The following is a 12,382-nucleotide window of genomic DNA, read 5'->3' as shown; positions in this document are numbered from 1 at the left end:
GCATTACGTACCTCGGTAAGAACGGAATGTCTTAGGGCAACTGCATCATCGTCATTTCTCTCAAACAGATCAAACTATATGCCCTCATACGTAATCCGCATAATATTTTGAGAGATGGGCAACACATCAATGACATGGTCATCTCTGGCCTGCTCATTCTCCAGAATCTTCTCATGAGCAAGCTTAGGTGGACATCCAGGAGCGTCTAGTGTCATGACAGGGTGTAACACACTATAGAACCAAGTCATGTAAGTGTCCACATAAGACCACTGACTTGTGCCTGATATATTGTGATATTTCTTTGATACCAAATGACTCTCGTAATTCGCAAGTATGTCATCAAGATGTTTATGGACAATGTTGTTAGGAGAAGACTCAAAGGGAGATCTCGGTATGATCTGCACATACCCAAACTGATGCATGCATCACTCCGACAGATACTTGTACATCAGATTCGTCCCACAAGCCAACCATTCAGAGCAAAATGAAATGAGGTTGAAGGCAACAATGTCTTGGTGAGTGGGGTGTGGTGTCCAATCGATGTCATCATGTTGAGTATGGTTAATATATACACGAAACGGCCGCACAGCATCATATCCTCTACGCAGGCAATGTAGACAAACATGTGGTCAATCCTCAATGTACTTTAGCACACAGTTAAACCCATGTATGCGGTGAAAGTGGGATAAGATCAAACTCGCGCCCGTTATATATAAATTAAACTCATTCGGAGATGCATCTCCGAAAAAACACATGAATTTGAAAATAAGGGTTAATTCGAAAATGCATCTGTGATGCATCTCCGAATTAAATTTTGACAAAGTGAAACAACCCAACCATTTGCATTTATTTTGTGTAGTACATGCAAGGTATCTCAATACCTACAAAATTTATTCAATTGATAGAATAAAAACCTGTAAAATAGATACGAACACGGACACAAATAATGGACAAGATATCTTAGTACTATCTCGTCTCATACCCGCAAAATAAATATTTATATATTTGTATTTTTATTATTATGTAAACATCTTAATCTACCAATTTCATTAAATACATCACTATTAAATTTCTATGCATTTTAATATAAATGTGTATTTATTTCTTAACTCAACACTAACACCCTCAAATATTTTTTAAATTATTTTTAAATGTTGCTAAACAATTAAAATATAATAAATTTTCTTGAGTTCGAGAATTTTTTTAAACGGCAGATTTAGGAGTGGTATTATAATACCCTACTCAAACCCCACACATTATATCCCTATCCGATTTCTACCCAAAATATAATAAGAAAAAAAAAGGATTACTTTGATAGACTGCAAATCAAAATCTTTTATCCATTAAAACGTTTTTAATTAATACCAAACAAAAACAATTTTTTTAAAACAAATAGCTATTTCATTTTTCTATCAGATGCCTGATATCTTTTTCGATCTGTTAAACTTATCCGAGTTTCCAAAAACATTACTATTCACTAGCCCTTTTTTCAAGGCCAATATTTAAATACAAACAAGATAATAGCAATTTGACCCCCAAACAATCAAATAATTTTAAAACATTGAAGCTAACATCAAAGTTAGCTGGCGCCAGCCAACAAAATTTCGCAGAAATCCTCCTTATGTAAGCATATGAGAACGGAACAAGAGAGGGTAAGTGCAACAGAATCCACTGCTCCAACACTGCAGAATAGAAAGTACAGACGTATAAAAAGCTTCCAAGTGTAATATGAATCAATAACCAGATCAAGCATCTTTCTTTAAAAAAACAAGATGAAGCATCTATGACGTGTGTCGTTGGAACCGGGCACTGTCTATGAAGATTCATACTAACCGAATTAAATGTTCTTTTTTTAAGGCCAGTGAAAATATTACTTAGAACTAGAGCTGTCAATTTAGGGGACCAGGGCCTAATTTTTAAGGCCCCAAAAATATAGGGGGCCCAAAATTTAAAAAATAAATGAGCCCTTAAATATATGGGGCCCCTAAAATAAAGGCCCATAAAATTCAATTGAGGGCTTAAGGCCCCATCATTTTTTAAAATTGATTTTTTAAAGAAAAATTTGTTTTTTTTAAAGAAAAAATTATTATTTTTTTATTTTCATGAATTTTTTTTTTCAAAAAAACCGACTTTTTTAATTTCATAAAAAATCGATTTTGTTTCAAATAAAACTAAACTTTTTAATAAAAAAAATCGATTTCATTATTCCGGAAAAAATCGATATTTTTTCTATTATCGGGAAAAGTCGATTTTTTTTTATTTTCGAAAAAAGCCAATTTAAAAAAAAAATCACATTTTTTTTATTATTTTTGAAAATATCAACTTCTTTTTTTTATAACAAAATGACATTTTATGTTTCGAAAAAAAATCGATTTTTTTGTTGGAAAACATTAATTTTTTTATTTTTGAAAAATATCAACTTTTTTCTTTCGAAAAAAAAATATTTTTTTTTAAAAAACAAATCGCCTTTATCATTTTAAAAAGAAATCAATTTTTTTTTGTATTTTCGAAAAAATCAACTTTTTTCCTATTTTTGAAAAAAATAATTTTTTTCTTCAGAAATATCACTTTTTCAGAAAAAATAAAAAATATAAATATTTTAAAAAAAATCGACTATGTTATTTGTTTTTTGAAAAAAATTAATGTTTTTCTTGAAAAAATCAACTTTTTTTTTAATTTTTGAAAATAATTTTTACTTTTTTTTCAGAAAAAAAATTAATTTTCTAATTTTTTTATTATTTTTAAAATATATATTTAAAAAAATAAAATATTTTATTTCAAATAAATTATATTTTGAGCCCCTCACTTAGGCCCCTTAAAAACCAAAAATAAGATGGGGCTTAAAAATAAGGGGCCAAAAAATTATTGATTTAGTAGGGGGCCTAAAAAAATTGGGCCGAATAAGGGGCCCAATTGTTGGGGCTTTCTCATTTAGGGCTTTTTTGACACTTCTACTTAGAACCATGTTCATAATAATGATATCACAAGCACATTCACATATGCACCTCACATAGTTGCATATAATTTGTCAAGGAAAATACAGTTTCAGAAGAAGAAAAAAAGCAGAACAAATGAAACTCAAGACAGACTTACCACTGAAAGCAATGGCCCCTGCTTAAACTTCCCGTGAAATGAAAATGAGATTGGCGTTGGATTTTCTCCGGGTCCTCTTATAAATCCACTAAAACATATTGAGAAAAAAAATTATTGCAAACCAGTATATTGAATAGTAATTGGCAAAGCAAGGAATATCCAAGACACATAACTTTGAAATTAAATTAATTGAAAAGAGATGACATAAAACAACAACGGTGATTGGAACATTTTCAACCAAAAACTCACATCAATGATGTAGATATCACAGGAGTTCTTCTTGTATCATAGATGGCAATTAGCCCCCCATATACGTCATCCCCACCTTTAAAAGACACGGCCAATCTCTCTCCTGAATTATCCCATTCTATTTTTTCAATTCCCTGACTGAATAAAATGACATTAGATAACAAATAAACATCTAGTTTCTAACAAAAAAAAAACATGATAACTATATGATATAGGAAAAGGAAGATAAAGAACCTAGGCAAAAACCTAACACAACAAAAACCTTAATTTGCGGAAACATAAATTTAACCACATCCATGTGACATATGTGTAAACTCCAGTCCATCACACAAGAGCATCCAAGAATTACACTGTAAGACTGAGGGATCCAAAATTATCAGGGGATACATCAATGACATTCCATGATTGAAATTTGAAATTATACTCTATAAGAACAAGGTCAATCGATCCAGGTAAAGAATCAAGAATTCACTCTATAAGAACAAAGAATATGGAAGAAAAGAAAATGGAAATGTCTAATTCGAGGAAAACATATATTTTATTTCATAAAAACTATGGCTGATTATTTTAACTAATTTAGAAAAGCTGGCACTGCATTTAAACTTGCAATATCCTGTTTCTGAAATTTAGAACAGGAAATGATGAAAAAAATTAATGTCATCTTCAGACTTGGCCATACTTTACAAAATAAAAAATCTACGTTGAGCTAAACACATTTTTTCTTGGTTTTTTAGTACAAATGAGAACAAGAAAACACCAAAAATCAACTTCACCTAAGAGATACAGTTTCAATTTATATGATCTTACAAATCAAGAGCTAAGAGTATCAACAACCTAAAATTCAAGCATCATCCAAACCAAAATACATTATGATAGAACAGGAGGAGAAAGGGCTAATTACTAAAATAGCTGAGGATGCAAAATGCAACAGTCAGTTACCACATCCTAAGAATTGGTTAATAAAAAATTTGTAAAATGATAAGACCTTAACACCAAATCACAGCAATTCAAAAAATTATTGAACCCAAAAAACATTAACTCATATTTACCTGCCTGTCAACGATAATATCTCTGGCAACTCAACAGGTAACAGATGTGCATCTGGAAAAAAAATGAGTAACTATCAATCAATACTTATAATGAGACAGACAAGAATTGTGGGTAGAACATGGACTTCAAACACACAAGGGTAGCTATAAAAACATTGTGTGCTTCTGTTCAGGTAGCAGGAGATGATTATGTGCAAACTCCTGATTGGGCCCTTTTATGTGATAGACCATGAGCTGATTAAACAGTTCCATCTCGCGAAAGAGCTGATACTTTTACCACGTTTTCTTTCCTAACACTAGATGCTGACAGACACAAATTTTATTACAAACCACATCTTATATCAACCATTTACTAATTCAATCCAATTAACAAAAGGTATCTGTTGAGAAATCTGCATGTGTTTGGCAAAAGGTTTTAGCCAAGACATTACTTGTAGCTTGCACTCAACCTAGAGGGCATGTGTTTTTCAAAGGCATCATTTGAATTTATGGTATTAGGGAAATATATTTCAGTCATTCACTTTATTAGGGAAATATATAGCAGTGTGTCCGTCTCTTATTTCTTTTGCCTTCCCATTCAAATAACAAAATTTTCATCATGGGAAAAGAAAAAATAAGTGGTTCCATCTGACATGATTACTGTTGTCAGCCTTTTCAGAGTCATTGTTTACTATAAAAGTATATACAGTATTGATCCCTCTTCCACTCTTTTTCCTTTATCGTCTCATCCATATATTTGAATATCACATGTTTCTATTTATTGAGTACTAGTGCGCAGCCGTGCCTGCTTTTTTCAGTCTATCAATTATATTGTCAAAAAAAATGGAATTACAGATTTTCATGTTATTTAGATTTTTTATGATTTAATTGGATAAAAATGTAAATTATATTGTTTAAATGAAGGATAAAATCGGAAGAATAAAAACCATAACAATTTGATATCCCTTTTATATAGTTATAGTCTAAAAAGTCAGATGCTGGATTGGATAAAAAAGGACAAAACTTTAAATTAAATAATGCAAATAAAGAGTTAAATTGGAAGAAGAAAAACTACACTAAAACTTACAATTTCCTTTATGTATAAGTATAGAAGTATAGATATAGATATATATGTAGAGATTACTGATTAGTTTAGCTAGATACGGAAACAGTAAAAAAATCAACATAAGATCCTTGAAAGAAAAGGATCAATACCTAATGAGGGAGGAAAGGTTCAATACCTAATGAGGGAGGCTTTGATGCGAAATGAACTGATGCCAAAGTTGATGATTTGGAAAATGCAAGCAGTATCATACGCCCATCTGGATCCCATGTTGCACACTGAGCACACATCAGACAAGAAATCATTTAAGTATTAACATTATGTCAGCCATCAGACAAGAAAATTTACAAATAACTGCCAATTGCTTCAGATTATGACTGTATTATTCTACTATATTGTTAAACTCTTCAGTCATTGTATCTTCTTATTACACTCACAAGATATATAACCTAATTAACTCCCGGTTTCATCATGAAATGAGTCTTGGTTGTTATCCCTTACAAAACAAATCCAAAATGCAACAGATGTTGTCTCAAAGTCAATACGTAACCATAGGGCACCAAAACAAGAATGTACACATTACATACCTTGACAAAACCACTACTAGTTGATGACCATTGTTCTGATGTCCAAGTGTTTGTTTCCCAAAGATAAAATGTTCCATCACTGTAAGAGAGCATAACAATAAGGTCGTGATTTGTGAATCATAAGCAGTTCATGTTCAATAAATACTTCGTATTTCCATAAGCAAAACTAAGAATGTTGCATTACAATTTTGAAGCAAAGAAGTAATCTCCAGTGGGCGACCACTTTAGCATTGATATGCCTCCTAATCCTCGTCGAATAGGTGTCCCCACACCTACAGATAACATAAAAAATAACCAAATATTCAGAAAGCGGAGACAAATATCACTACTCAAGATTTTTCTATTGAAATGAGATGACCATCAAAATGTAAATATACAAACAGTCATCGGACTCATCACCCTCCCTTCTTTAAACTCTTAAAATTAAAGAGTCAGAATAAAACATCTATCAACTTAACATAAATAGGGCAACAGAAATTTGATCACTCTTTTTGTACAGGAACATTTTAAAGAAAAGGAGATTATTCCTATGAAAGTAAGGCGTGCCATATGTCTCGACAGGGGCTTACATTGATACTTAAATTTAGGTACGGCCTATTAATGAATGACTACTAGAAAGAATTGAAGACCACTTGGCAGACAGAATGCATTCTTACCAGTTAAGCCAACCTTCATTGGGGTAACTTTGATCGGTAACTTTGATCAACTTGTCAATTTATTATATTAAAAGTTCGAATCTATAATTTTTTTTGCATAACACTCAAATGCACAAAATAAAATATTCCAATCCAATAGTAAACTTTATAAGAGCACTAAAATGGAACATGTCAAGACTAGTAATCCAATTATTATATGTAGTAATGTCCTCACGTTATTTTGACGGTATAAATTCACCCATTGTGTTACTGTGGGCTATTATGACAAAACACCTAAAGAAACATAACACAATTTTGCTTTACTGGAATTCCAAAAACAAAAAAAATAACTTCCGAGTCCATAGGAAAGTGACTGGTAGATATTACACCACTAGTACACAATTCAATCAAATATAAGTAATTAAGGATTTATTTCTCCAAACTCATAGCAAAAGTCGGATTTGTTAATGGTCCATCATGTCATATATTCAGTATATTGATGTTCTGTTTAAATCATCAGTCTAGGTTGTAAACATATACAGCTTAGGGTACATCTACATTCAGTATCTTTTTATACTGAGGTGAACAAATCAGTTTTAAAAAAAAATCAGAACAAGCTTTAAGCTTATTCATAACATATTTATATCATTCGTGGAAAGAAAGGGATTATTAAAAGTATAAAAAACATCAAACTGCTTAAGGAATCAAGATCTACAGTGTACCTTGGGCAACATCCCACACAGTGAAAGAAGAGCTCTCGTATGAAGCAGAAGCTAAGTATGTGAAAATAGGTTAAGAAAAAATGGTTAAGTATAAGTAATTTAAAAAGAAAAAACGTGTGCATCAAACTCACGAGTCTAACCCGTAGTTAATACTTTCCGGATATGCATACTGTGTAGAAAAATGTACCATCATACACCAACACCTCTTCCAAAAAGAAATAATATGTAGGTGCCATAGGTTATATCCATATTTGACAAATAAAAGGTAAAATAAAAATAAAAAAATTGACATTTATGAGGATATCTTCCATCCGGACTCCAAGTAAGGGCGCTAACATGTTCACCATTCTGACTTCGAAGAAAATCAACCAGGAGATACCGAATTCCAGAGCCTCTCGATAGATTTCCTACAAAGGATATAGTGCCAGATCTAGTAGATGCTGTGTTTCCAGGATATGAAGCAGACCATATGCAAATTCCACTCCTGCATCAGTAAACCCAAGTCCGGTAAACAAAAAACACTATGACTAGGGAATTGCCACTGTACATACCATAACGAGCACAAAGACAGAACCTCACTTGCAACCCACAGTTAGCATCCTCCCACCATTTGGCCTCCACTCTAGCACTCTAACATCTCTCTGAGACTCGTTGGTCAAAATAATTGAATCCTTCCCATCTATTAAAAATGTAAAACTAGAAGTGCTTACAACAAAACAAACACCATCCATAACACAACAATAACATTAACTAAATAGCATTGCTACTTGGCACAGACAAAATCCACTTATCTTAGCTTAACTTAAACTATAAGCTGATAAAATATCTCAATTCTCAAGACCAGAAAAAGTTAAGTACCTGGATCTTCATAATCACGAACTAATACTTGGTTGGGCCCAGAAATAAAAGCAATTATATGCCTATTAAGGTGCCAACTCACTCCTTGAAGATTAACCTCAGGCAACAAATGAACCTAAACATAAGCATAAAATTTACACAACAAAAAATTCTAAAATTAGTAAATTACAAGCAACGCGTGTAATTAATTTAAAATTTAAAAAAAGCACAGTGCAAGCAATAAGATCAATTAATCATACATCGTTAGGGTAGAAGAGGTGTCTGAGACACTCGTTTACAAGGCCTTGCAAAAGTGCCAGAGGACCTTTTCTAGGAACGGTTACCGCGGCGGTTGCTTCCTGTTCGGGAACGTCGTTCTCGAGAGGCGGAGGTGGAGGCTGAAACGGCACGGGGCTGAACACCAATCCCTAATTAACGTATAAAAGCAATTAATAAAAACTGAAATTAAATAGGATTGAATTGAATTGAGATGGTGCGATTGTTACGAGATGCTTTCCGTAGGTTTGATCGGCTCGATCGTCGGAGAGTGCATCGACGGTGACTGCAGAGAAATTAAGAGTTAGAGAAGGGAATGAAGAGAGAGAAAATCATATAGAGAGAGAGAGAGAGGGGTATAGTAGTAATACTTAGGTCGCGGTTGAGTTCGCAGAGGGTGAGTGAACCAGGAGGAGGGAAGGAAGCCATGGTAGAGTTTTGAGTTGAGAAGAATAGGGTTTTAGCTTAGATTAGCTTAATACAGAGAGAAGATTGATTCATCGCATATGAAAATTATAATATTTTTCCCGCTTTTTTTTCATTTATCTTTCTTGCAATTTTTTTTTATTTAACTTCCAAACTACGTTTACATATGATTAAGAAATTGATTATGAAATTCAATGTTTTTATAATTGAAAAAAAAAGGACTTAATGCATCATTTAATCTATTAATTTTATAAGATTTTTTTTTCTAACTAAAAAATATTATATGGTGGTCTTAATTTCACTTTCGTTTAAACTATGTGGTCATTTCCTTTAGTTTTTATTGGAAAAATGTCAGGTTTGACTATTCTTATATGACGTGAAAATTTAATATTACTGAAAAAATGTTTAAAATGTGTTGTAAATCTTTGAAGTTAAATAAAAAAGGCATGAAGTTGAAAGGCATGAAACTGAAAGGTTAGGGCAAACAAAGACATTTCTCTGAATAAGGCAAACTCCATTGAAGACGATAGCAACAAAGGTTTCACAGACCAATTCCATTTAAGACGATAACAACAATTGTTCCATAGACAAACATAGTTGAAGACGAAAGCAACATTTCTCTGAATACGACTAAGGTATGATTTCTCACTCGTAACCTATTAAAACGTGAACTTTTTTCTTTAACCATCTTCCTTAGTACTAATGTTATCTTATGTAAGTTGAATAGGTAGTGGATAAGATGTTTAAGTGTGTTGTTCATCATTTTGGTGAGTTTTCTAAGGAGTTTGTTAACTTCACAAAATCAGGGTATCAAGGGTTATAGACCATTTGGGGTGCTGATCCAAATTATTGGAGTTACTTTGAAATTTTAGGCATGTTAAAAGATTTAGGTTATCCAACTATAGATAAACTTTGATATTACGATGAAATGAGTGATTGTGATATTGTGTTGTTGGAGGATGACAGGGGAACTAGAAGGATGAAACAATTGTAGTAATGACTTGGGATTGTCATTTATGTGTTACTCATCCTGTTTCATAGCCTGACATTATTGATAAACTGATTCTTTCATTAGAATTAGATAATGAAGTTGTTGTGGATTTGGGAGATGAGTTTGTAATTAATGAAACTAATGTGGGGACCAATGTGGTGCAATAGAGTATAAATGTTGAATTTGAGTTAGGAGTTAATGAAACTGATGAGTGAACCACTGTGATGCAAGAGAGTACAAATATGGGGACCAATATGGGTGATGAGAGGACAAACTGTGACATTTACGAGGATGTGGGTGATGAATGGACAAACTGTGGCATTTAGGCATATATCACTAAATGGAGAAAATATGATGCTAATCTTTTCAAGAAAGAATGCTCATGTAGAATGTGGATGTTGACAGGGCAGCCATGTTGTCATGCAATGTCATGCATGAAGAATTAACATTTACAAATTAATGATTTTACACCTGATTGTTATAAGAAGGAACTTTATGAAGCTTGGTATGCACTAGTTATTTATCCAGTTAATGGGGAAGCTTTGTGGACTAAATATGATGTTGTCGATCTCTAGCTACCACCAATAAAGAGACAACTTGGAAGACCCACGAAAAAAAGGAATAAGGAAGCTGGAGAAATGGTGAGGGGTGAGACACACTTAAAACGAGAAAACCATATAATCAAATGCAGTCATTGCCACAAAGATGGTCACAACAAGGCCATTTGTAAACTACCACAACCAGAAGCACCTCCAAATCAGGTACCAAAAGGAACCTCAACTCAAGAACCACAAGTAATAATTTCAAGTCAACCACTACAACCATTTATTTTAAGTCAACCACCACAAGCAACAATTTCAAGTCAGCCACCATAATCAACAGTTTCAAGTCAACCGCCACAATCAACAGTTTCAAGTCAGTCACTACCCAAAAAGAAAAGAAAAAACCTCAAAAGGGTGGGAAGTCTATTTCAAGTCAACCATGATGTTTGTTATGATGTTTGTTATGCCTTATAATGTCTTTTTGTAATGTTATTTTAGTGTCTTATAATGACTTATTGACAATGGCTTATAATGCCTTTTTGTAATGTTATTTTAGTGTCTTATAATGGCTTATTGGCAATGCCTTGTAATGCCTTTTTGTAATGTTATTGATATTCCTTATGATGACTTAATGATAATGACTTATAATGTCTTTCTGTATCAATTTTTGAAATATTATAGATATGCATTATAATCTCTTTAGTTACATGTTTCACAGGTTATATTTTGTTCCAAAATTTAGACCAGTTATGTATCACTGTTAAAATAGAGAATAATGAACAAATATTGCTAATGTGTTAAAATAGACACCAACATTATTCATTAAATCAATAAAAGATTACATTCATAATATGAAAACAGAATACTAAATTACCCTAATCCTAATTGAAATATATTGTTACAAACACATGATTCAACCCTAAACTCAATATCTCAACCACAATGGATATTTTCAACCATAATTCAGTGTGGATAACCTCACTCTTAAATTTGTTAATTTTCTTCTTTTGTCTTTCAAGCTTCAAATCCATTTCATCAATAAACTCATCATCTAACCAATTGAAGAAATTACAGTCCTTGTCCATATGGTTTCTGTAATTTCTACAATCCCAAAATTTTCTCCCATAGTTGATACTATTAACATCACTAACAGTACGAAGAATACTATCATCTTGAAAAAAACATTTCATTCTCTTGTTTCTACAAAGCACATACCCAGATGTATCAAAGTTGGTGATTGAAGAAGTGCTTGCATTCTTTGACATTGAAGCACTGATGGAAGATGGAAATGGAAGAATGCGAAGACACGATGGAAGAAGGAATAGTGAAAAATAGGAAACTACAATCCAAATGTATGAATAGTAAAACAAACAAACAAACAAGGAAGATGGAGAATAGGAAATCACAAACCCTAAATTGTTTACAACACAACAATTGAGTGTTCATTGTACTGTTTGCATACCTGGCATGTCACCTTAGTCATACTTAACGTTATTTCACCTAAACTAACGAAATGGACCAAATAGTTTAACGGAAGAGAAATTCAGGGACCATTATGTAACGTTTTTTAGTTATGGGACTAACACGAAATTTCTCTTAAAGTTAAAGGACCTAGGGACTAATTATGCCTTGAAAAAAATACTATAAATAGTTTTTATTTCTACCCGTTTTTATATTTTCTTTTCCAGCTTTTATTTTTCAAAAAATAAAAATAAACAAATAGATGAAAGAAAATTATAAGAAGTGTTTATTTTAATAAATACAAAAATTCATAAAAAAATTATAACAAATTATAATTTATTTATTAATGTTATTATGGATTATAAAGTGTCACATTGATTGTGCTTCTTGTGCTTTGTGTCGTAGGTCAAATAAGTAGATTTTTCATTTGTGTAACCTGCAACATTGTCGTGGAATGTGTTTTTTTAGGTGG

The 12,382-nt window shown here is 32.3% G+C and overlaps 1 protein-coding gene across 1 annotated transcript; it reads right to left on the bottom strand.

The window, feature by feature from the left end:
- Window positions 1-1,320: 1,320 nt before the first annotated feature.
- LOC127126504 (aladin) lies at window positions 1,321-9,028 on the bottom strand. Its single transcript, XM_051055435.1, has 14 exons — window positions 8,862-9,028; window positions 8,721-8,776; window positions 8,475-8,642; window positions 8,236-8,350; window positions 7,957-8,056; window positions 7,682-7,861; window positions 7,378-7,436; window positions 6,205-6,292; window positions 6,021-6,099; window positions 5,612-5,711; window positions 4,392-4,443; window positions 3,343-3,480; window positions 3,094-3,181; window positions 1,321-1,682 (listed from the first exon to the last, which is right to left on the bottom strand). The coding sequence occupies exons 1-14, from the start codon at window positions 8,917-8,919 to the stop codon at window positions 1,620-1,622; spliced, it is 1,344 nt and encodes a 447-aa protein (XP_050911392.1). The 5' UTR covers window positions 8,920-9,028; the 3' UTR covers window positions 1,321-1,619.
- Window positions 9,029-12,382: the final 3,354 nt, after the last annotated feature.

The sequence above is a fragment of the Lathyrus oleraceus genome, chromosome 3, assembly GCF_024323335.1.
Source record: "Lathyrus oleraceus cultivar Zhongwan6 chromosome 3, CAAS_Psat_ZW6_1.0, whole genome shotgun sequence".
NCBI lineage: Eukaryota > Viridiplantae > Streptophyta > Magnoliopsida > Fabales > Fabaceae > Lathyrus > Lathyrus oleraceus.
Note: the sequence above shows the minus strand (reverse complement) of the source record. Positions and strands in the feature narration are given on the sequence as shown.